Genomic DNA, 26076 nt, shown 5'->3' with positions numbered 1-26076 from the left:
GGTCGGGATTTAAAAGTTGTAAACTTACGGCGTTTGTAAACACAAACGCCACTAACGTACAAGTCTTTAGCGGCGTTTATATAAAAACGCCATTAAGTACGAGTCTGTAGCGGTGTTTGTATAAAAACACCACTAAAGTACGATTCTATAGCGGCATTTGTACAAAAAAACCACTAAAGTACGAGTCTATAGCGGCGTTTGTACAAAAATGCCACTAAAGTACAAGTATATAGCGGCGTTTTTATACAAATGCCGCTAAAGTACAGTCTTTAGCGGCGTTTGTTCTAAAAATGCCGCTATATACCCATTTTGCTGTAGTGTTAATTGTTTGAGGTGTTCGAAAAGCCTTCAATAGCAAGTTGTAAGAAAGGTATATGCATTTGCAAGCTAGTACCATATATCAATTCGGCCCACATTCCTTTATTGAGATATTTTGAATGTGAATTTGAGAGTTTTATATGTTGTTTTTACATCGAGTGATCGGGTAATGAGTGAGAATTACTTAACGGAGAGGATAGTTAGAAAATATTGTATAAGAGAATACTTACAACTAATAAAGGGTCAAATTAGGATTTAAACGTCTCTTATACTGAGAATATTTAGTGGATTTTTTCTTTAAGCAATGCTCCCTAAATGTAGAATTCTGATACGAACTACGCAAACATCTTTCATGTGTTCTTTATTTACGTTTTTCTTAACCGTACTTGTTTTTAACACCTTAAGTTTAAGCGTATTGATAGAAAGATGTGATAGTATATCTCAAAGTAAAGTAATTACATTTGTTGGAAAGGTAATCGGGTAAACTATGGTATAGAAAAGCACGTAAAGTGATAGAATATGTCATTTGTGTAATAAGGAAAGTTTTGTAACTTGTGTAATAAGGAAAGTCGTGTAACTTGTTACACGAGAATAGCCTTAAATGATAGAGTTTGTACGTCAAATGAATGATATCAATTTGAATTGAAGTGATAATCACTTGATTGTGCCTTTTTGTTGAGGATTTGATGCATGCTGAATATATTTTGATATTTATATTTGTTTATATGTTATTTTATTTGAGGTTTAAGAAGGCAAAAAATTATGTTTTATCTCCAGAGTTTTGATAATCTGATTGAAAGTGCATCTGATAATTTGTTTAACAATATTAAGAATGTGAATCGAAATGTAATTAAACTAGAAAGAAAAGGTTTATTTGACTAATTTGTCTATAGATATTTTGTAAGCTAAATAGATAAATGAATGTGATTAATTAATATATTATTTTCTAAGATGAATGCATAATCAAAAATGTATTTGGTGTATATATTAAGGAATTACGTGTTTGTATTGAACATGATTTATATCATATCGATTTAGACTAATAATTCGAGACATTTAATAAATGAATTTATATTGAAGAACTTGTAACGTGTGTTGCGGAAGACGGCTATTGGATAGAGTAAAATCGCAGATAATTTGAGAAAATAAAAATGAAGATAAAAGAAACACAAAATTTACGTGGAAAACCCCTAAAAATTTAGGGTAAAAACCACGGGCAACGGTAGAAGAATTTCACTATGAGAAAATAGAAATTACAACCTCTCTCGATCTACCAAGGAGAAAACAATGATAATTCTCTCTCGATAAAAAGGAGAAAACAACTCTCAAGAAACTCTCTAAATTCTCTCTAGTATTGGAAGAAAGCTAGAATGCTTTGGGATGGTTTTGAAGCTAAATGAGATAGGGTATTTATAGCTAAATCTTAAGGACTTAATCTTGTAAATACCCTAAAGTTTAATGATTAAAATGTGTAATTTTACCATTTATTATTTCAACAATTTGGTGCCTAACTTGGACCAATTTTCAGCCGCCCAAAGCAGCTCCATATACTGCAAGCCGCCTATGCATTGACATTTCAACAATCTCCCACTTGAAGATTTGATTGGAACAATCATATCTTCACATCATTCTTTCTACCTTGTACCATCATGTTGCTTATGTTTCCGTCAGGCCACAAGAGGATCAGCACCAGGTAAATTTATCAGCGTTGATCGCCTTCGTCATGAAATCTGCTATGTTGTCTTTGGTATGAATCTTCTGCATATCTACTGTTCCTTCTTCAACCTTTTCACGAATAAAATGGTACTGAACTCGTATGTGCTTTGTCCTTGAATGAAATACTGGATTCCTTGCTAGATGCAAGGCGCTTTGATTGTCACAAAACAGAGAGACATACTCTTGATTGTGCCCAAGCTCCTCCAATAGCATCTTCAACCAAATTGCTTCTTTACTGGCTTGTGTAGCTGCTACATATTCTGCCTCTGTTGTGGACGTAGCCACAACTGACTGCAATTTTGGAACCCAGCTTACAGCTCCACCAGCAACTTTGAACACATATCCTGTAGTAGATTTGCTTTTATCCAAATCCCCTGCATAGTCAGAATCGACATATCCATTTATAAGTAAGTTTGATCCTCCGTAACATAATGCAACATTTGAGGTCCCTTTGATGTATCTTAGGATCCTCTTTACAATATTCCAATGCTCTTTGCCTGGATTTGCCATGTACCGACTAACCACTCCCACTGCTTGTGCAATGCCTGGTCTTGTGCATATCATAGCGAACATTAAACTTCCCACTGCTGATGCATACGGTACTCGAGACATCTTCATCCTCTCTTCTTCACTGCTAGGACTCATACTGGAGGATAATTTGAAGTTAATAGGAAGAGGGGTAGAAATTGGCTTACAATCTTGCATGTTGTATCGTGACAAGATCTTCTTCAAGTAATTCTTTTGTGAAAGTCAAATCTTTCTATTGCTTCTGTCTCGGTGAATTTGCATCCCTAGAATCTTGTTTGCTGATCCCAAGTCCTTCATTTCAAATTCCCTAGCCAGTTGTGCCTTCAATTCTTCAATATGATCTTTGTTGGGTCCTGCAACCAACATGTTATCCACATACAACAACAATATAACAAAATCGTTATCACCAGACCTCTTGAAATAAGCACAAGGGTCTGCATTAAGTCTGTTGTATCCAAGGCACATAATGAAGGAATCAAATATCTTATACAACACCTCGGTGCCTGCTTTAGACCGTACAGAGATTTGTTCAACCTGCAAACCAAGTTCTTCTTTTCTTCTTCTTCAAAACCTTCAGGCTGGAGCATATAAATCTCTTCTTCAAGATTTCCATGAAGAAAAGCTGTTTTAACATCTAGCTGCTCTAGATGTAAGTTCAATGTAGCACACATTGCCAAAACTACTCGAACTATTGTTAGTCGAACCACAGGAGAAAATATTTCATTGAAATCAATACCTTCTTTTTGAGCATATCCTTTGACCACCAGTCTTGCACGATACCTCTCAACTTGATCGTCACCATTTCGCTTGATTTTGAAAACCCATTTGTTACCAATTGGCTTCCTTCCTTGTGGTAGTGGTACAAGGTCCCATGTATTATTTTTATGAAGGGCTTCGATTTCTTCTTGCATCGCCATCATCCACAGTGAAGCATCTGAGCTATTCATTGCCTCCTGGTATGTTGATGGCTTACCGTCCTCTGTTAAAAGGCAGTATGCAATATTACCTTCTATAATATAATCTGAGTGTCAATTGGGACGTCTTCTCACACGATCTGATTGACGAGTTGTTGGAGCTTCAGAACTCTCTGGTTCTTGTTCATCATGTGCAGGTTCTGCTTCAGAAGAATCTCCTTCTTCAAACTCTTTTTCCACATGTATCTGAGTAGTCTCTGACTTTTCAGCGCTATCATCGTCTTCTTTTCTTTGTAGTTTATCTTCTACAAAGATAACATCCCTGCTAATGATCACTTTGTGGGCAGTGTGATCCCACAAGCGATACCCCTTTACTCCATCAGCATACCCCAAGAATTTGCATTTCCTGGATTTTGGATCCAGCTTTGAAATTTCTTGGGCGTTGTACATCACGTACACAATACTTCCAAATACATGGAGGTTTGAATAATCAACTGGTTTACCAATCCACATCTCCATTGGTGTCTTCAGCTCTATTGCAGTTGATGGAGCTCGATTTACCAAATAACAGGCGGTATTGACTGCTTCTGCCCAGAATGATTTTTCTAGGCCTGCGTCACTCAACATTGCTCTTGTTCTTTCTAACAAGGTTCTGTTCATCCGCTCTGCCACTCCATTTTGTTGAGGAGTGTTCGCCACTGTGAACTGTCTTTTGATGCCTTCTTTCTTGCAAAAGTCATCAAATTCTTTGCTTGTGTATTCTCCTCCATTATCTGTTCTGAAACACTTGATCTTATTTCCAGAATAAAGTTCCACCCGTGCTTTGAAGTTTTTGAAAGTTGAAAACACGTCTGACTTCTTCTTAATATGGTGCACCCAACATCTCCTGGAGTAGTCATCAATAAATGAGACAAAGTATTTTGCTCCACCTAGGGACGTTACTGGTGCTTGCCATACGTCAGAGTGAACCAATTCTAGAACACTTTTGCATCTAGAATTTGATGTGTTGAATTTCAACCGGTGCTGCTTACTTGTTATGCAATGCTCACACAAAGGAAGTGATATCTTTGTTAAGCCTGGAAGTAGCTTTTGCTCCACAAGGACTTTCATTCCTTGTTCTGACATGTGTCTAAGTTTCTGATGCCATAGCATTGCCGAATATGAACTACATGAGGCAACAGAGGTTTCTGCTTCTATCAAAGTCTCTCTCTTCAGCATGTACAAGTTTGCAGCTATTTTTTCACCTTTCAGTACCACAAGCGCTCCACGGAACACTTTCATGATTCCTTTTCGTGTTTCAATCTTGCTTGCATTATTATCCAACAATCCGTAGGATAATAAATTTTTCTTCAGGCCTTTCACGTGCCGCACATCTCGAACAACTTTAATTGTTCCGTTATACATCTTCAATTTGATGGTTCCCACGCCAATGATCTCTAAGGCATGATCATTGCAACTATACACAGATCCTCCTGAGACAGGTTCATAATGATGGAACCGTTCTCTTCTTGAGGTCATGTGATATGTCGCTCCCGAATCAATGAGCCATATATCTGCAAATCTTTTTCTGCCTTCCACGGTGGTTGACGCTTCACAGCATAGAGCATCTCCATCATCTGAAGTGTTTGCGGTATTGCCTTGTGGATTGGAGTTTTTATTTAGACTCCAACAATCCTTCTTCAAGTGACCCTTCTTTCCACAGTGGTAGCACTTTAAATTCTTCTTGCTCCTCGACTTCGATCTACCATGTTTATGACTACTGTTTTGGCCACGTTCTGTTGATCTCCCTCTCATCGTTGTCAATGCTTCTGCTTGTTACAGATTTACTTGTCTGTCTTCCTTGTTCTTGCGCCGATTTTCTTCTTGTAGAACAGCAGCTGCAACGTCATCGAAGACTAGACTGGTGACATTATTATTTGTCAAGTTGATGATGAGTTGATCGTACGAATCCGGTAGACTTTGAAGTATAAGTTCAGCACGTTCTTGTTCTCCTATTTTACAGCTTAAGGATGTAAGCTGAGAAAATAAGGTGTTCAGTGTATTTAAGTGTTCCGTCACTGAAGTAGATTCTGGCATACGGAGAGTGTACAATTTCCTCTTAAGGAAAATTTTATTGTGCAATGATGTGGCATCGTACAATTTGATGAGATGATCTCATATCTCCTTAGCTGTCTTCTTCTCCTCGATGCTTGACAATACTTCATCTGCTAATGCTAGATGAAAGTTTGTCATAGCATTCCCGTCCATCTCGTTCCATTTGATGTCATATACGAAATCCACCGGCCTTTCATTGATAGCTGTTAGACATCCGTCTTTCCTTAGGATGGCCTTCATCTTCAATTTCCACAATGAGAAATTTCTCCCATTGAATTTTTCAATATCAAATTTCGTTGCCATAGCTTCTTCTACGGATAGCTCCCACTATTTCACTATCGTGAATAGTTCTCTGGAACCTTCAAAGAATGGGTAATAACTTCTTATTTTCTTATATTGGAGGATCCACCTTTTGGTGGCAACCACAAAGACAATAAGCAGATATTACACACTCTAATCTAGCCCTGATACCAATTGTTGCGGAAGACGTCTATCGGATAAAGTAAAATCGCAGATAATTTGAGAAAATAAAAATGAAGATAAAAGAAACACAAAATTTACGTAGAAAACCCCTAAAAATTTAAGGTAAAAACCACGGGCAACGGTAGCAGAATTTCATTATGAGAAAATAGAAATTACAACCTCTCTCGATCTACCAAGGAGAAAACAATGATAATTCTCTCTCGATAAAAAGGAGAAAACAACTCTCAAGAAACTCTCTAAATTCTCTCTAGTATTGGAATAAAGCTAGAATGCTTTGGGATGGTTTTGAAGCTAAATGGGATAGGGTATTTATAACTAAATCTTAAGGACTTAATCTTGTAAATACCCTAAAGTTTAATGATTAAAATGTGTAATTTTACCATTTATTATTTCAACAATTTGGTGCCTAACTTGGACCAATTTTCAGCCGCCCAAAGCAGCCCCATATACTGCCAGCCGCCCATGCATTGACATTTCAACAACGTGAATATCACTTGATATAAAATACGATAATGTAAAATCAACGAATATCTAGTTTTACTTACTTTCTTGAGAGATTAGAGTTCTTGGAGATAAGAATCTTTAAAAAAAATCTAGTAATTTAAGGACTCTAATCTATGTAACACATCCTATTTAAAGACTGTGTTTACTCTAATCATAAAATTCAGGGTAAAATACTCCTTTTCACAAAGTAAAGCTCCCGCTTCCAAAAAAGCAGCCATGTAGCTGGTCGTAATAGGCCCTAATGCCAATTCCCCGCAAACAATTATCAGAAACTATGTAGGCCCTCCATGCACTTCTGTTACTCCTTTTCTTGTTCTAGAGGGCTATGTTAAACAACGGTTACCACCCCGGTTGTGATAATGTTTATTGCTCCAACAGTGCGATCGATAAAGTAGTAGATATGGCATTAAACCAAACTCAAGAAAGAGGAGCTTGATCGTGTTGATTTGTTGCTTCTCAGGAGGCAACAAGAACTCATCATCACCAGTGTTGCAAAATCAGCAAAGAGATCAGTCGTTTTAGTGCTTCTTTTCAGAGCTATAATTGGTGTATCTTTTACAAAGGATGGTCTGAGAATTGGAGGCATTTTGTGGGCAGCTTTATCTGGGACAAGGAGGAGGCACTGTACTTGCGAAAATAATCTTTGGTGATCACAATCTGTGTAATAAGGCATTGACAATGCTTGGAAATACAAGTACTTCATTCAATCAATGCAAAACGACTTATATTGACATGTTTCTATGCAGGTGGGGAATTATCGGTAACTTGGTATCCACAAGATTATACCAAAGTACCAATGACAGACATGAGGATGAGGTCCAAATCAGTTTTATCCGGGTCGCACTTATAGATTCTATGAAGGAGACACGTCTTCGGATTCAGTTATAATCAGGGACAGACACATGATTTTGTGTTACGTACAAAAACAATGGAAATGGGAGGCCAAAGAAGAAACTGATAGGATTCCAGTGTGATTCTAAGTGCAATAGAAATGGGTGACATTGAGTTCGAGGTAAGCCCGTGTGAGCATCTAAGTAGGGCTAATGAATATGGTTTGACTGTAATGGAAGAAGGCATTTCTTGGTGATGAGTTCCCAGTTGCAATAATAACCTGATACATGTAGATATTATTGATTCAAGTTCCCATAATAATAATATTTTATCAAGTACATAAGGTATAAACATCCTAAGAAACTTTATCTACTTTTAGTTGTCGGTTCAGTGAAATATATGGCAACGTGCAGTATATATGAATTTAATTGGCTCTCAGAAAAGCCAATATTGAAGTTTAAGCTCATTTTGAACTTCCAAGTTGCACCATAGGATGCTTTCTTTTTGAGTAATTCATTGATATTATTTATATTCTGAGAAGATCCACAGTAGAAAATGGAACAAGATAGAAAACGACAGTTCTAAAATATGTTCAAAATGATTAGATTAGTAAGAAATCCATGTCATCAGCTATGTTTATCTAGACTGATAAGTCGTGATGAGCAGGGCCAGCCCTGGGCATAGGCTAGGGGTGCGACCGCCTAGCGCCCCAAGCTTGAAGAGGGTCATTTTTAAAAATATTATTAAATTTAATAATTAAAAAATATTTTTAAACGTATTTTTTTATTTCAAACACTCGAAAATTTGTAATTCAGTGAGCTCTAATAATTAAAAAATATTTTTAAATATTATTTTTTATTAAAAAACTCGAAAATATGATGATCTAATGGACCCCATTTTAATGATTGAAAGAGAAACTAAGTGTGGACCCCATTTATCTTCTTGTCATCACCTCCTGATATAGGACCCTTAAAATGTCAGGACCGGGTCTGGTGATCAGATACAAATATCATGCCGACACCAATTGAATAGATTTTCGCATAAAAAAGTTTGAACTGCAACCCCGTTTTTTATCCCTAGGAACTACGAGACAAACGCCACCGTATAACAAGGAAGCTGAGAGACAAATATAAACATATAACAAAGGAATCTCGACGGTATCTGGACCAAGCTAATCTGAAAGCACTAGAATAGTACAATCTAAAGGTGGAGCAAGTAGAATATTATTACAAATTACAACATGTTATAGCTTAGTGTATCATCTCTAAGCTCAATCATTAATAAAGATTATCATTTCATTCAAAGCCAAACAATGGTTGTTATTAGAGCTTTGTTGGTCCTATAAAACAGTCTTTTTCTCAACTTTACTGCCCAAAGAAGTGACAAAGATGAAGCACAAAATATCATCGCTCATTGCCCTCATTTACATTAGCTCACTGCCGCTTATCTTAGCAGACTCAGCTCGGCCTCCATTTGCCTGTGACTCATCTCACCCACAAACCAAATCTTACCCATTCTGCAACACATCATTCTCCATTAACCAAAGAGTCCAAGATATAATCTCCAGACTCACACTAGATGAGAAGATATCCCAGCTCGTTATCGATGCTCCAGCCATTCCAAGACTCGGCATCCCCTATTATGAATGGTGGTCTGAAGCCTTACATGGTGTTGTCTATTTCTCCAATTATAACACAGGCATCAATTTCAAAACAATTCATGCCTCCACAAGTTTTCCTCAGGTCATTCTCACTGCTGCTTCCTTTGATGCTCATCTTTGGTACCGCATTGGTCAGGCAAGTATTTATCTCGAAACACAAAGACCCTTCCTTTTGCTTTTTTTTCCCTACTTGTTAATCTTTCAGTTCATGTGCTTATGATTGCTTACAGGCAGTTGGAAAGGAGGCTAGAGCAATATACAATGCCGGAGAAGCAACGGGGCTGTCATTTTGGGCACCAAACATTAATATATTCAGAGACCCGAGGTGGGGACGAGGGCAAGAAACGCCAGGCGAGGATCCTGTTGTTACGGGGAAATATGCAATCTCATTTGTGAGAGGGGTACAAGGGGACACTTTTGAAGGAGGGAAACTTGGTGAACACCTTCAAGCTTCAGCTTGTTGTAAGCATTTCACAGCTTATGATGTGGATAACTGGAAAGGAGTCAACCGATTTGTCTACGATGCAAAAGTAAACTTAAACATCAAAGCTTAATTGGAAGATCACGTACATAATAATTTTTGAACTGCTACTCATTTTTTCTGGATTTCAGGTTAGTCTACAGGATTTAGCAGATACATTTAATCCTCCTTTTCGGAGTTGCATACGGGAAGGGAAAGCCAGTGGCATAATGTGTGCTTATAATCGTGTTAATGGAGTCCCCAATTGTGCAGATTACAATCTCTTGTCCAAAACAGCAAGAGGACAATGGGGTTTCAACGGGTAATAACGAAAAACTATTTTCCATTCAATGTTAATAATACAAAAAAGAAAGGTTAATTCAGATTCAGAAAGATGACTGTGTTTTTTCTTCCTTAAAATGCAGCTATATAACATCCGACTGTGATGCAGTCTCCATCATTTATGAGAAACAGGGATATGCTAAGTCACCAGAGGATGCCGTAGCTGCTGTTCTTAAAGCTGGTATGAGAGTAACTTAGTTTCCATTAACTGTATTTTGAACACTCATGCTGATTTTTGGTAATCAAAAGCCAGTTAATGTTAGGAAAAAAAGTTCTAAAAATGGTTCTGGTTGATGTATATGCTAGTGGCATCATTCAAACATTTTCAATCCATGAGTTTACAGGAATGGATGTCAATTGTGGTACTTATTTAAAGAACTACACCAAATCTGCTGTTAAAAATAGAAGATTGCCTGTATCTGAAATAGATAGAGCCCTTCACAACCTTTTCTCTGTTAGAATGAGGTTGGGGTTTTTCAATGGCAATCCAGTTAACCAGCCTTATGGTAAAATTGGTCGACCTCAAATATGTTCCCAAGAGCACCAGAATCTTGCCGTTGAGGCTGCTCGCAATGGCATTGTTCTTCTAAAGAACACCAACAAACTCCTCCCATTTTCGAAAGCCAAAACTACTTCCCTTGCAGTAATAGGACCTAATGCCAATGCTTCAGAAATACTACTTGGAAACTATTACGGACCTTCTTGCAAAATTGTTACACCTCTGCAAGGGTTGCAAAACTATGTTAAAGACATCAAGTATCACCCAGGTTGTAATGCAGTTAACTGCTCATACGCTTTTACTGGTCAAGCAGTGAAAGTAGCAAAACGAGCAGAATATGTGGTGCTGGTGATGGGATTGGATCAAACCCAAGAGAGGGAAGAACTCGATCGTGTAGACTTGGTTCTTCCGCCAAAGCAACAGAAGTTGATCTCCACTGTCGCGAGAGCATCTAAGAATCCGGTTGTTTTGGTGCTTCTCTCTGGAGGTCCGATAGACATAACCTTTGCCAAATATGATAAACACATTGGAAGTATTCTATGGGCTGGTTATCCCGGTGAAGCTGGAGGTCAGGCATTAACAGAAATCATATTTGGTGATCATAATCCAGGTGAACTCTCATTCAGAGCATGTATGCTAGTAGAAGTCAGAAAACATTCTTATATTGATGATAAATTTAACAAATTTCTATGCTTCACATATATTTCTATGCAGGAGGGAGGTTACCGGTAACTTGGTATCCGCAGAGTTTCGTTAAAGTACCGATGACAGACATGAGAATGCGTCCATCTTCTAGCTATCCTGGACGTACTTACAGATTCTACCAAGGACCAAAGGTTTTTGAATTTGGTTATGGTCTCAGTTACTCAAACTATTCTTATGAATTTCTCCCTGTAGCACAGAACAAGGTCTACTTAAACAATCAGTTAAATTCTCCAGAGATTGAGCTTGAGAAATCAAATGCTTTTAAATACATACCAGTTTCAGAGCTACGAACAGAACTTTGTGATAAGAGAATCCCAGTCACAGTTAGAGCTCAAAACCATGGGGATTTGGCGGGTAAGCATCCACTTTTGCTATTTGTCAGGCGAGAAAAAGCCAGTAATGGAAGGCCAGTGAAACAACTGATTGGATTCCAGAGCGTTATTCTGAATGCCGGGGAAAGAGCTGATGTTGAATTTGAGTTGAGCCCTTGTGAGCATCTTAGCACAGCCAATGAAGAGGGTTTGATGGTCATTGAAGAAGGATCTCATTTCTTAAGCATCGGAGAGAGAGAATCAGAGATCACAGTCGTCCTATGATACAAAGGACCAGCTCCCCAAAACAGAGGAAATTTGACAGAATGAACCATTATTGTCTATCTATAATCCTGCTATCCAATAATAAAGCTGTCTTCTCTCCTTTTAAAATCATTTTCTCTTGCAAATTATGAGCAATAATTTTGTCTTCCCTGCTATGCTATTTGTTCATCAACAAAAATAAGAACTTATTAGCAAAAAAAAAAAAAAAAGCATCGCAGTAATCTTAGATATCTGCTGCCTCCAAGTAACCACTCTCACATCACCACTCTGATTAAGCTATCACTCTCACAGCATTCTTGATTTACCACTTTTGCACTTCCTCGAAAGAAAAATGAATGGATGTCGAGTTAGTATGGTTGGGGTATGTCAGTATGAATCCCGAAAATCCATTAAATATATAAAAACCACATATTCAAACATCATACTTATATCCAAGTCCAAATACATCACATACATTTTTTCGTATTTTGTCTTGTTAGAAGATAATAGTAATTATATTGATCGCACAATAAAATAGACACCAAGATTTTACGTGGAAAACTTTTTCACAAAAATTACGGGAGGAGAAAATATTCACCAATGTCAAAAGGATACAAGAGTAATCTCCATGGATAACCTAATCTCTAACTCTAATCATTAGTATCTATTTATAGGGATATGTATTTGATACTTCTAATCAACAATGAAAGTATATATATTTCCTACTTTCAATCAAACCAGATTTTCCACTTTCCTCAATTTTCTCTTAATTTATATTTTCATTAATTGAGTTAAATCGAATTCAGATCAAACTCTAACAAAAAAAATCTATAACAGGTGACATAATATCCTACATTAATTACAGCATATATTAAGATTTAGCCTATAAATTTGTAACAGTAGCAGTGAAAGAAGGAAGGCATTTCTTGTTGTAAGAGATGATAAGCACCCAATTACAATAATAATCTGATGCATGTGGATATTATTGATAATAATTTATCAAATACATAAGATGTAAAAATCCCAAGACACTTTGCTCATTAGTTTATGTACTTTCTAGTTGTCGGTGTTCACTAAAATATATGTGGCCAAGTGCCAATATATGTTCGATTTTATTGATAGGCCCTCAGAAAAGTCAATATTGAAGTCTAAGCTCATTTTGAACTGCCAAGTAAACAATGTCTTAGGATGCTTCCAATCTGGGGAAATTCATTGATACTATTTAACATTATGAGAAGATCCACTGCAGAAAATGGAAGCCAGAAAACGACAGTTCATAAATATGTTCAGTGAGCAGAATAGTAATAAATCAATGTCATTAGCTAATTTACCTAGGCATCACCATTAAAGAAAAACTCAAAATGGTCCCCCTAGATGACTAGATCAGGACCAAAACATTGGTTAATTTCAAACCACTACAATCTAAATCAGAGATAAAGGTGGACTGAATTAATGGAAGATTATTACAGATAACATATAAAGTGATTCCCTAGTTTAGTTTATCATCTCTAAGATCAATCAATAATACAGAATGTCATTTCAATCAATAAATGAAAAGCTGATATTAAAGACGAGAAGTTGGATTAAAAGTGAAAAAAATGAAACCCCATAATCTGTCTTATTTCCATTTTTTAGTGTTTGATGGCCTGAGTCGGATCTGGATCGGGTATTGAGTTTGAGTGAGTAGTCTGACCCATCAGACATGTCAGTTGTAAGATTCAACTGCGACTGCAAAAGGCAGAGCATGCAGTGAAACAGTGACTCTTGTTGGGTCCTATAAAATATTTCATTTTTTCTCTACTGTCCAAAGGAATCACAAAGATGAAGTTCAAAAAACCCACTCTCCTAGCCCTCATTCACATTAGCTCACTGCTGCTTCTCTCAGCAGACTCAACTCGGCCTCCATTTTCCTGTGACTCATCTCACCCACCGACCAAATCTTACCCATTCTGCAACAGTAGTCTCTCCATCAACCAAAGAGTCCAAGATTTAATCTCCAGGCTCACACTAGATGAGAAGATATCCCAGCTCGTTAATTCAGCTCCAGCCATTCCAAGACTCGGCATCCCCGAGTATGAATGGTGGTCTGAAGCCTTACATGGCATTGCCTATTTCTCCACTGTACACACGGGTATGCGTTTCAACGGAACAATTCAATCTGCCACCAGTTTTCCTCAGGTCATTCTCACCGCTGCTTCCTTCGATGTTCATCTTTGGTACCGCATTGGTCAGGCAAGTATCTAACTCAGAAAGACAAAGACCTTTTTTTTTTTTTTGCTTTTTACTACTTATTAACCCTTCAGTTCATTGCTTACAGGCAGTTGGAAAGGAGGCTAGAGCAATATACAATGCCGGACAAGCAACAGGGATGACGTTTTGGGCACCAAATATTAATATATTCAGGGACCCTAGGTGGGGAAGAGGGCAAGAAACACCAGGCGAGGATCCTGTTGTTACGGGGAAATATGCAGTCTCATTCGTGAGAGGGATACAAGGGGACACTTTTGAAGGAGGGAAACTTGGCGAACATCTTCAAGCTTCAGCTTGTTGTAAGCATTTCACAGCTTATGATTTGGATAACTGGAAAGGAGTCAACCGATTTGTCTTCAATGCAAAGGTAAACGTAAACTCTGCTTGGGTTTGAATGATTTGGAAGATCCCATTTATATTGATTATTTATCTGCTACTTTCCTTTCTTTTTTTCTGGATTTCAGGTTAGTCAACAGGATTTAACAGATACATATATGCCTCCATTCCGGAGTTGCATACAGGAAGGGAAAGCCAGTGGCATAATGTGTGCTTATAATCGTGTTAATGGAGTCCCCAATTGTGCAGACTACAATCTCTTGTCGAAAACAGCAAGACAGTGGGGTTTCAACGGGTAATTATGACAAACTATTATCCTTTTCTTAATTCAAAATAACACTGTTAATGATACAAAAAAGACAGGTTAATTCAGAAAGATGACTGTTTTTCTTGATTAAAATATAATCAGGTATATAACATCAGATTGTGATGCTGTCTCCATCATTCATGAGGAACAAGGATATGCCAAGTTACCAGAGGATGCTGTAGCTGATGTTCTTAAAGCTGGTATGAGAATAGCTTTGTTGCCATTAACTCTGTATTTTTTAACACTCATATGCTGGTTTTTAGTAATCAAAAGCTTGGCAATGTCAGGACGAAAAGGAACATATGACAAAAACAATTTTTTTATTAAACAAAAACAATGTATAAAGGTCTAAAAATGGCACTTGTTTGTGTATATGCTAGTGGCATCATTTCAACATTTTGGTCCATGAATTTACAGGAATGGATGTCAACTGTGGCAACTATTTGAAGAACTACACCAAATCAGCTGTCTATAAGAGAAAATTGCCTATATCTGAAATAGATAGAGCCCTTCACAACCTTTTCTCTGTTAGAATGAGATTGGGGTTTTTCAATGGCAATCCAGTTAACCAGCCTTTTGGCCACATTAGTTCAGACCAAGTATGTTCCCAAGAGCATCAGAATCTTGCTCTTGAGGCTGCTCGCAACGGCATTGTCCTTCTAAAGAACAGCAACAAACTCCTCCCGTTTTCCAAAGCGAAAACTGCTTCCCTTGCAGTAATAGGCCCTAATGCCAATTCTACAAGAACACTACTTGGCAACTATGCAGGCCCTCCTTGCAAAACCGTTACACCTCTGCAAGGCTTGCAAAACTATGTTAAGGATATCGGGTATCACCCAGGTTGTAATGCAGTTAACTGCTCTTATCCTTTGACTGATCAAGCTGTGAAAGTAGCAAAAGGAGCAGAATATGTGGTGCTGGTGATGGGATTGGATCAAACCCAAGAGAGGGAAGAACTTGATCGTGTAGACTTGGCTCTTTCGCCAAAGCAGCAGAAGTTGATCTCCACTGTCACGAGAGCAGCTAAGAATCCGGTTGTTTTGGTGCTTCTTTCTGGAGGTCCAGTAGACATAACCTTTGCCAAATATGATAAACACATCGGAAGTATTCTATGGGCTGGTTATCCCGGTGAAGCTGGAGGCCAGGCATTAGCAGAAATCATATTCGGTGATCATAATCCAGGTGAACTCTCACTAAGAGAATGCATGCTAACAGAAGTCAGAAGAGATTCTCATACTGATGAAAAATTTAACAAAGTTGTATGATTCATAAATATTTCTATGCAGGAGGGAGGTTACCTGTAACTTGGTATCCACAGAGTTTTGTCAAAGTACCGATGACAGACATGAGAATGCGTCCTGATCCATCTTCAAGGTATCCTGGACGTACTTACAGATTTTACCAAGGACCAAAGGTTTTTGAATTTGGTTATGGTCTCAGCTACTCAAACTATTCTTATGAATTTCTTCCTGTGGCACAAAACAAGGTCTACTTAAACAATCAGTTGAAGTCTCCAAAGGTTGAGCTTGAGAACTCAAATGCTTTCAAATACATACCAGTTTCAGAGCTACGAACAGAACTTTGTGATAAGAGAATCCCAGTCACAGTTAGAGCTCAAAACCATGGGGATTTGGCGGGTAAGCATCCCCTTTTGCTATTTGTCAGGCGAGAAAAAATCAGTAATGGAAGGCCAGAGAAACAACTGATTGGATTCCAGAGCGTTATTCTGAATGCTGGGGAAAGAGCTGATGTTGAATTTGAGTTGAGCCCTTGTGAGCATCTTAGCACATCCAATGAAGAGGGTTTGATGGTTATTGAAGAAGGGTCTCATTTCTTAAGCATCGGAGAGAAAGAATCAGAGATCACAGTCGTCATATGATACAAAGGACTAGATCCTCAAAACAGAGGAAATTTTACAGATTGAACCACTGTTGTCTATCTATAATCCTGCTATCCAATAAAAAAGCCTTGTCTCCTTTGAAAACCATTCCCTAGCAAATTATGAGCAATGATTTTGTATTTCCTACAATGCTATTTCTTCATCTACAAAAATAAGAACATATTAGCAAAAATGCATTGTGGTAAAAGAATGAGAACCAGAACCTCAAAGCAGTAACCTTAGAAATCTGTTGTGTCTAAGCTATCACTCCCACAGAATTCTTGAGTTCTTGTTTACAAATATTTTGGTGATTGCTTTCTTCAATTACCACTTCTGCACTTCCTCAATAGAAAAATACATGGGTGTTGTTGAGTTTGTATTGTCGGGATATGAAAATGATAACATGCTTTGATTCGTAAACAAATGGATAGCTTGGGTGTGATTATGCATGTTCTTCTCTTAGGGCACAAGGAATACATGTACATTCGATCAAGTAGCAATATCCTATCAGTCTAGATTTTGATTTGTGAATACATTTGATAATTTTGTACAAAGCACAAAAACACAAAACATTAATAAACAGCGAGCTGTTAACTACACAGATCAGTTGGTGTTATGGGAGTTGTTCAAACCTAAGAAAGATGATCTGAAATTGTTGCTCACAAGGAAGCAAAAGAAGTTCATCACCTGCATTACAAGAGTTGTGAAGATGGCGCCGGCTATTCTTGAGATTCTTTTTTATAATGTCCACTACATGTATCTCTTGCCAAATATGGCCAGAATGTTGGAAGCATTTGACCAGCTATCCAGGTAAAGCTGGAGGACTTAAACTAGCAGAAACCATTAATTTTGGTTACCATAACCCCGGTGATCTATGTTCTACTAATAGGATAGCTCTACTTCCAAAACCAAGAAGCAAACAAACAAACAAACTAGGAGAGGCAATTCATTACAACTGAGTAATGACTTAATGGTAGGATTAATGTTTCAATGCAGGCAGAAATCTGACTGTTATTAGTTATCCACAAAGTTCCACAGAAAACTAAAGACATACATGAGTATGTGTGCTCTACTGCCTTCCGGCCTATAAAAGTCCCAGAGGTTTTCAACTTCAGCTATGGGCTCAGCAACTCAAATTGTTCCAACAAATTCCTGTGTACTGTTGTCATAAAAAAAAGTGTAGGCTGTAGGAATTATAGAAATATATGATTTTGTAAATATCCTTTAATTAAGGGATTCTGTAAATATTCTACAATCCCTTATTTTAAGGGATCATATCTCCTAGGATTAGCATCTTTCCTTTCTTAGAGTTTCCTACTTTAGAGAGATGATTTGTATGTAAATATGTAATTTGTCCTATTGAAAAGAATAAGAAATTATAGAGAATTACTCTGATTTCTACATGGTATCAGCTTAGGTTACGGTTTCTTTCCAACCTAGACGATGTCCACAACTTCTTCTCCTACTCCGGAGATCACTTCGAATCCAGAAATTTTTTCTGATTCTGTTGCTCAATCATAAGGTAATCTGGTCATGAAAGAACCAGAAGGTAAACCTCATGCTAAAGTTTTTTTCTCCTCCCAGTCAACCCCTAATTGGATCCTCGATTCTGGTGTTACGGATCATATGACTGGTAATAAGGATTTGTTTTGCAATTTTTTCCCAAACTTTGGTAAAGCTGTCAAAACGGCTAATGGTTCTTTGTGTAAAATAGAAGGACATGGCACTGTTATTCTCAATGACCAGATTGTACTTAAAAATGTCCTTTTCGTACCAAATCTGGCTTGCAATCTCGTTTCCGTTAGTAAACTTTCCACCGACTTGCACTGCTCTGCAATTTTTAATGATATTGATTGTACTTTGCAGGCACTGAACTCGAAGAAGATGATTGGTAAGGCCAGCTTGCAAAATGGTCTCTACATTCTTCCTACCTCTACTAAAACCGAAATCTCGAAATCTTTCACCGCTTTAGAAAAAATTGATAATGTTATGTTATGGCACTATGGTTTAGGTCATCCTAGTTTTCACTATCTTGCAAAAGTTTTTCCTGCTCTATTCATTCATAAAAGGCCAAATTCTTTTTCTTGCAAAGTTTGCTCTCTTGCCAAACATACTAAATCAACTTATTCTCCTTCTACATATAAGCCTTCTCACCCTTTTGCTTTGATCCACAGTGATATTTAGGGCCTTTCTCGGGTGAAGAATGCTGATAATTGTAAGTGGTTTATCACTTTCATTGATGATCACAGTAGGATAACTTGGACTTATTTGCTAAAAGATAAATCTGAAACTGCTGGTGTTTTTACCCAATTTTATAACATGGTTCTCACTCAATTTGGGTCTAAAATTCAGCTCTTTAAATCTGATAATGACAATGAATTTTTTGCCAAGTCTTTGGGTGTGTTTTTCAGGGAAAAGGGCATAGTTCAGATCAGTTCTTGTGTTGACACCCCAACACAAAACGGTATTGCCGAAAGAAAAAATAGACATCTCCTTGAAGTTACTCGTTCTCTTCTATTTACCACTAATGTTCCAAAATATTTGTGGGGGGAAGCCTTATTAACTGCCACATATTTAATCAATCGAATGCCGAGTAAGGTTTTACAATTTCAAACACCTCAATCTATATTTTTGCAAACTTTCCCCATTTTAAACCTATCTCCTCCATTCTTCCACTTAAAATATTTGGTTGTACTGTTTTTATCCAAAACATTGCTCCTAATAAGTCCAAGTTAGATCCTAAATCATTAAAGTGTGTACTGGTTGGGTATTCTTCACTTAAGAAGGGTTATAAATGCTATCATCCTCCTTCAAAACGATTTTTTACCACTATGGATATAATATTTTATGATCAAGATCCCTATTTCACTCGGGCTGAAATTCAGGGGGAGACATGGAAGGATTTTTAGCCACATCAGGTATCTCCTCCTACTCTTCATTCTCAACCTTCAGAATTGCCACCAATTTTGTCTTTACCTACAGATTTGTCACCTGTAACTACTCCCATTGATCCACCGGTAGTACCTATCACTACTTCACCCATACCCACTTTAAATACCCTTCCTGAAAATACACCTACTTCTATTCAAAATATTCCACAAACAACACCAATCAAACAACTCCATTTCTATACAAGGAAAAGAAAACATATTCCTGAGGCTGTTTTGCAATCTGATGCTTGCCGAGAATTGGATTTGGGTCCAGCTACCGAAATAGAAGAAGAAATCAGTAAGTCCACTTCCCCTACTCTAGATGACTTCCCTATTGCTATTGGAAAAGGGGTTAGACAATGCACCAAGCATCCCATTGAAAAATTTGTTGGTTATAATTCATTGATGCCGTCTTTTCAAGCATTTAAAGCAAACTTGGATAAAGAACAGGTTCCCACAAGCATAGCTGAAGCTCTAAAGGTTTCAAAATGGAGAAGGGCTGTTGAAGAGGAAATTTGTGCACTAGAGAAATGCTACTTGGACCGTTACAGACCTTCCTCAAGGAAAAAAGGTTGTTGGCTGTAAATGGATCTTTACTGTAAAGTATAACTCCAATGGTAGCGTCCAACGATACAAAGCGAGACTAGTGGCCAGAGGCTTTACACAAACATATGAGATAGATTTCACAGAAACTTTTGCACCTGTGGCAAAGCTGAATACTGTTCGAGTACTCCTAAGTTTGGCTGTAAATTGCGATTGGAAATTACACCAACTTGATGTAAAAAACGCTTTTCTTAATGGCAAGCTAGAAGAAGAAGTCTATATGAAATTGCCACCTGGCTTAAAGTCTGTTGAAGGAAGTAACAAGGTGTGCAAGCTCAACAAGTCTCTATACGGGTTAAAACAATCATCCAGAGTTTGGTTCGAGAGGTTCACTAAAGTCATCCTAAAAAACGACTACAAGCAGTCCCTCGCCGATCATACTTTTTTCATCAAGGTAACTTCTACAAATAAGAAAACTATCCTTATTTTGTACGTAGACGACATAATTCTTACCGGAGATGATGAAGAAGAGATTTGCAATTTAAAGAAGTTGTTAAATAAGGAATTCGAAACAAAGGACTTGGGAAAGCTAAGATATTTCCTAAGAATGGAGGTGGCAAGGTCAAAAGAAGGACTTGTGATCAACCAAAGAAAATATGTACTTGATTTACTCAAAGAAACTGGTTTTCTTGGTTGTAAGCCGAATGATACACCAATGGAGGCAAGCTTGAAATTTAACAAAGAAGATGGGTCCTTAGTAGACAAAGAGAAATTTCAAAGATTAGTTGGGAAACTAATTTATTTATCCTTGACAAGGCCAGATATAGCATTTCCTGTAAATGTGATAAGTCAACACATGAGTAATCCTACTGAAGAGCATATCGCAGCAGCAAATAGAATTCTCAAGTACTTGAAGAAAACTCCAGAACATGGTTTAATGTTTAAGAAGACACAAGACAAAACTGTTAAGATCTTTACAGATTCTAGTTGGGCCGGAGACCTTACTGAAAGGAGATCCACTAGTGGCTACTGCACCTTTGTTTGGGGAAACCTTACAACTTGGAGAAGTAAGAAACAATCTGTTGTTTCAAGAAGTAGTGCTGAAGCTGAATTCATAGCACTAGCATTGGGAATATGCGAAGGAATTTGGCTACTTAAACTACTGAAAGAACTTGTCACTAATCAAGAGGATCACTTTGAAGTTTTGTGTGATAATCAATCTGCTATTCAAATTGCCAAGAACCCAGTTCAACATGATCGGACAAAGCATGTTGAGATTGATAGACATTTTATTGCTGATCAAGTTAACAAAAAGACAACCACACTTTCATACATTCCTTTCGAAGAACAAGTTGCAGACATTCTTACACAGGCTTTGCCAAAGCCTGTTTTTAATAAATTCCTATTCAAGCTGGGATTATACAATGCATATTCTCCGGCTTGAGGGGGAGTGAAGGAATTATAGAAATATATGATTCTGTAAATATCCTTTAATTAAGGGATTCTGTAAATATTCTACAATCCCTTATTTTAAGGGATCATATCTCCTAGGATTAGTATCTTTCCTTTCTTAGAGTTTCCTACTTTAGAGAGATGATTTGAATATAAATATGTAATTTGTCCTATTGAAAAGAATAAGAAATTACAGAGAATTACTCTGATTTCTACATTGTTGTCATAACAAAGCTCTAGTTTAAACATTATTCCAGAAACCATATTAAACAGGAAGCCAAAACCTATCAGATTTGTATCAGTTTCAGAGATAGACACCAAACTCGGTGAGAAGATGGCTAGAAAGCATGCAGTGTTGTTGAAAGCACGAAAAGGGGGAAAAACGAACTTGAACTTAGACCTTGTGAGCACTAAGCACCTTAGCAGAGCCAATGACGAAGGATTGATGGTTAAAGAAGAAGGTTCTTTTATCTCAAATGAGGAGAAAAAAGACTATCAGAATTAACATCAGAAGAGAAGAGGGGATTGAAAACTAACCCAGTCGATGGCTAAAGACTCTCTAGCTAATTTGAGTACCCAACAAGCCAGGCATCACTAGATAGGAAATTGCAAATGGATAAAAGCCAAATAGATATTGCCTTCATCATTATAAGTTGCAAACAAATTCATTCCAATTTCAGAAACAACAATCAGCTATGCAGATAACAAAATTATGAAACTAATGGGCACTCGAACTAGCATCAGATTTTTGTTTTGCACCTAAACAGATATTTTGTTTAAAGCGGCCCCTGAAATATGATAATATTATGTAGTCAAATCACCAACTATGTCAATTCTGTTTGCTCAATAAAAATGTGGCACTGGTGTGAATAATGCACAACACAGAATGTTTGGGAGGTATTCTAGAAACATCAACTTAAAACTTTCCAATTCTAGTGTATTTGATACTATAATAAAGAATACAAACAGAACCAGAGCACAAGTATAGGCTATTAATATATGAGATTCCCTAGCAACAGAGCAATACATGACACTTACTGTATTTCTGTTCCTTTGAAAGGTTGCAACAATAAAACCTGGATCATCCCTCACTTTCCATGTCATGGCTGGGATCGTTACCTCCCGGGTTCCATCAGGATGAGTGTGGTCACTAAATTCATGTGTGTGAGCACTAAAATAATCCTACATACAAAAAGGAAAGGGAGCAATTGATGTCACAAGACTCAGAAACAATAAAATGCACTTCCATACCTATTCTGGAAAGGATTTTGTTTAACAAGGAAAAAATCAGAGACAAAGAAAAAGATGCAAATTTGCTTCACAGCCCAAAGTTTATACTGTAGGTAGTTACTTTATCAACATTACTTTCATGCCTGCAGCCATATCCAAAGATGACAGTGGGGAATAATAAGTTCTATTATGTGATATTTGATCGCCCAAAATGCAGTAATTCTCCAAAGATACATTCTAAAAGATACCAAACTTGCTCAAAGCATATAATTATGCCCAAAAAGGAGGAAAACCAAATTATTACTGGTAGTCTGTAGTTGAGCACAGTTAAATAATAGCAAAAGCAAGAAGCATACATACAATTAGGTAACAATAGAAAGTGCAAAGGTAAGCAAAAAGAAACTCCTTCATATTATATAATGGATGCTTACCTAGGTTTAAGAGCATTGAAAATGTATTCAGTAGCATTTGGCGGGGCAGTTTGTGATAGATCATAAGGGTCGGTCCCATAAAAGCCTCTGAAGGAAGGTAACATTTAAAGAGTTTATTAGAATGCTTGGCAGCAGAATTAAAAATAAAAGATTACATAGGAAGAGTTCAGTTTACACATAGCCTAGAAAGTCTTTCTTCTATTCACAAGATAAAGGAATGACATGCTAATCGAGATCTCAGAAGTGAACAAAATTTTGCTTAAATTGCCATGTTTAACAACTCTATTCACCCCTTGATCTCCCATGATCCCACCAATAAAAGATGGTCCTGATCATGATCAACCAGTAGAAAGATGACAGTTCAATCTATAATTAATTGGCCACTGGCAACTGAACATTAAGAAAGTGGGTTCAATACTATATCAAAACTGTCACAAACATGCAACTTTTCACATTAAGGAAATTATTTTATGAAAAAAAAGCGGAAAAAAGGAGACTTTCTAAAACAATGATAGACTTGTAATATAGATTGCAGACTGAAGATAATCTTACTTTCTCTTTGTTGAAGCTGGAACATTGCCTGATGGATCAACGATAGGCTTCAAAGTACTACCTTCCATTATATGGGTCTTTCCAGACCGGTATAAGGGAAAATGAAGTAGTAGGACAGGACCTGAACCGGATTTCATAGCATTTACTCTCCATCTAAAGTCATCGGACAGTTCCCTAAGCATGCCAAAATCATTTTTTGCTTCATCCATGCCTTTTATTTCCATTTGCAGATCCAAACTATCCCTTTCTATTACCTTCTCAACATCAAACCGGAGTTTATTGTTACCACAAAGCAATGCCGCAGCATTAATTGAAACAAAGCTGATATTGCTAATTTCAAAAGCACCACAACCAGATGAATCCAGCCCTGGAAAATTCCTAGCTATCCAATTAACAGAATTTGTACGAAGACCACTACACTGTCCGACATCCCTGTCACCAAGAATAACATGCAAAGGGATGTCAAGAAACGGACCCAACATGTTATCAAATTGATGAAGCACCGATAACCATTTGGTTCTTGACAACTCTGACCCTTTTGCAGAAACGTCACCTAAGACTAGTAGCATATCAGGGTTCAAACTCTGGAAAGATTTCTGCATTGCATATCAGAAAATAATATCAATATCTTAAAGTTCAAAGTTTCAAAAAAAATAAAAACACACGCACATATAACCAAGCAATGCTTTAACGGCCAAGAATTATAAGCTTATTCTGTGACTAAAGACATGTAAAATTATATTTATACAGGACAATTATATTTGAATTACCTTATAATTTAACTATTTCCTTCTATTTAATCAACATGATTCAGTTTTTTACTAGCATCTCTTTTTGCGTCTATATATAATATAAGTCAATGGCAACTTCACACCTCCAATCCAACAATGCCAAGTCATGTTTCGAACCAAAATATCTCATTCCCCTAAAGAATTTGATGAACCCAGAAAACTATTTCGATAAACAACCACTATCGCTCGGTGCATGTGAGATAAACTTCTTAAAAAACAGCAAACAGGGATTAAAAAAGATTTGACCTTGAAAAACTTGGACATGTAACAGTCTCTGAAATAGAGATTTGCAAAAACCAGCTTCAGAGCCAAGCAACAGCAAGTTAGCAACCATCATAACCTTGAGATCCTCGGGCGAATCGTCTTCATTTCCGACTTGTTTATCGGGATTGTAAGCGGTGTTCGGAAGGAGTTTGAGACCTCCAAGTAATTGCGACCATTTTATTTGGTTGGTGTTTGGGTGAGGAGGGATTATATGGGTTTGCCATTGTCACTGTTGTTAACCTCACAACCCATTGTAAGAACATTAATGATTTCGGTGAATTAAGAGTAATAATCAAGATTAACCTAAACTAGTATTAAATCTCTCATGCATTAGGGATTACAATTTTCCCCCCAATGTTTATTATACAAGTAAAATGGAAAATTATTATAGTTTAATATTTAATGATTAAATTTAGGAATTATTTAAAAAAAGTTTAAATTTAGGAATTATTAAAAAAATGTTTAAATTTAGGATTTAAAGAATATGGGTAGATTTAAAGTTTAACAAATAAACATATTCTAGAATTAATTCTTTTCATTAACAGCTTCATGAAATAATAACTCTAATTCATAAAAAAAAATTATTATAAAATAAGAATGATCTTTATTTTTTTTTAAAATAATAATAATCAGTTAATTTTATAAAATAAAACAATATTAAAATTATTAAAAAGAATTTATAAATATATAAGCTAAAAGTAATCAAAGTGTATAAATTAACTAAGTATTTGAAAAATCATACAAGAAAAGTGTTTAAAGTTCAATTAAATAATTCAAAAAAATAATAAATGCAAATATAAATGGTGAATGATATGCACCAAAAATACAACTATAAAAATATTAAAAAATGGTTCATTGGTAAATTGACACCACCACAACTTAGGAGATGTTTCTTTACTTCAGAATGTTTAAGCGCTAAATGATTCAAATAATGAATGATTCAGAGGTTCTGTATGAATTAGCTCTGAATGTGACATGCTGTTTGATAATGGCTCTGAATCATTCATAATGTACTTTGATGCTGAATCATTCAACACTGTTTTGTTGAATCAGTCAGCATTGAATCATTTAGAGGTGAGAAACAAACACTCTGAATGTTGAACGATTCAGCATTCAACACTGAATGAGTCCATTCAAAGCCAAATAAACAGCCCCTTACATTACGAGTAGGATGATAATTTCCTCATACCTAATAAATTTTGACTAAGTTGAAACATTTTTTTTAATTCGTGTTCGAGATGTAATAAAAGTAATATTGATGAAGATTGAGTTAATATCAAGATTAATTAAGTCTAAGATAAAATCTCAAAATCTACCAAACTCAAGTATACAATTATAAAATTATTTTTATTTAAAATGTTATAAAATTATCATTGAAGATTTTGTATCATTCGACCGCCTTTCGAAAATATGTCATGTCGTTCGATCGTCTTCCGATAGTACTGTAGCTTTCTCCCTAATTGAGAAAATAAAAAAATTATG

The 26076-nt window shown here is 36.6% G+C and overlaps 2 protein-coding genes and 2 pseudogenes across 2 annotated transcripts; 3 read left to right on the top strand and 1 right to left on the bottom strand.

Annotated features, from left to right (window-relative positions):
- The first annotated feature begins 1080 nt into the window (after nucleotides 1-1080).
- LOC120198180 lies at nucleotides 1081-7625 on the top strand (annotated as a pseudogene).
- Nucleotides 7626-8776: 1151 nt separating this feature from the next.
- Nucleotides 8777-11805, top strand: LOC120197984 (probable beta-D-xylosidase 7). The gene is made up of 6 exons (XM_039199385.1): nucleotides 8777-9188; nucleotides 9283-9578; nucleotides 9661-9830; nucleotides 9934-10031; nucleotides 10195-10959; nucleotides 11064-11805. Exons 1-6 carry the CDS (start codon nucleotides 8777-8779, stop codon nucleotides 11648-11650), a joined length of 2328 nt encoding a protein of 775 aa, XP_039055316.1. The 3' UTR covers nucleotides 11651-11805.
- A 1609-nt stretch (nucleotides 11806-13414) lies between these two features.
- LOC120197982 (probable beta-D-xylosidase 7) lies at nucleotides 13415-16582 on the top strand. The gene is made up of 6 exons (XM_039199383.1): nucleotides 13415-13861; nucleotides 13947-14246; nucleotides 14344-14510; nucleotides 14625-14722; nucleotides 14940-15704; nucleotides 15809-16582. The coding sequence occupies exons 1-6, from the start codon at nucleotides 13451-13453 to the stop codon at nucleotides 16399-16401; spliced, it is 2334 nt and encodes a 777-aa protein (XP_039055314.1). The 5' UTR covers nucleotides 13415-13450; the 3' UTR covers nucleotides 16402-16582.
- A 5569-nt stretch (nucleotides 16583-22151) lies between these two features.
- Nucleotides 22152-24805, bottom strand: LOC120198179 (annotated as a pseudogene).
- Nucleotides 24806-26076: the final 1271 nt, after the last annotated feature.

The sequence above is a fragment of the Hibiscus syriacus genome, unplaced genomic scaffold (assembly GCF_006381635.1).
Source record: "Hibiscus syriacus cultivar Baekdansim isolate YM2019G1 unplaced genomic scaffold, ASM638163v2 tig00117056_pilon, whole genome shotgun sequence".
Taxonomy (NCBI): domain Eukaryota; kingdom Viridiplantae; phylum Streptophyta; class Magnoliopsida; order Malvales; family Malvaceae; genus Hibiscus; species Hibiscus syriacus.
Note: the sequence above shows the minus strand (reverse complement) of the source record. Positions and strands in the feature narration are given on the sequence as shown.

What these genes read in the sequence shown, in the direction of transcription:
- LOC120197982 (XM_039199383.1), top strand. Translation starts at nt 13,451, where the DNA reads ATGAAGTTCAAAAAACCCACTCTCCTAGCCCTCATTCACATTAGCTCA. An exon ending in TTTGGTACCGCATTGGTCAG is followed by an intron (nt 13,862 to 13,946) that starts GCAAGTATCTAA and finishes CATTGCTTACAG; the next exon opens with GCAGTTGGAAAGGAGGCTAG. An exon ending in AGACAGTGGGGTTTCAACGG is followed by an intron (nt 14,511 to 14,624) that starts GTAATTATGACA and finishes AAATATAATCAG; the next exon opens with GTATATAACATCAGATTGTG.
- LOC120197984 (XM_039199385.1), top strand. Translation starts at nt 8,777, where the DNA reads ATGAAGCACAAAATATCATCGCTCATTGCCCTCATTTACATTAGCTCA. An exon ending in GATTTGTCTACGATGCAAAA is followed by an intron (nt 9,579 to 9,660) that starts GTAAACTTAAAC and finishes TCTGGATTTCAG; the next exon opens with GTTAGTCTACAGGATTTAGC. An exon ending in GGACAATGGGGTTTCAACGG is followed by an intron (nt 9,831 to 9,933) that starts GTAATAACGAAA and finishes CTTAAAATGCAG; the next exon opens with CTATATAACATCCGACTGTG.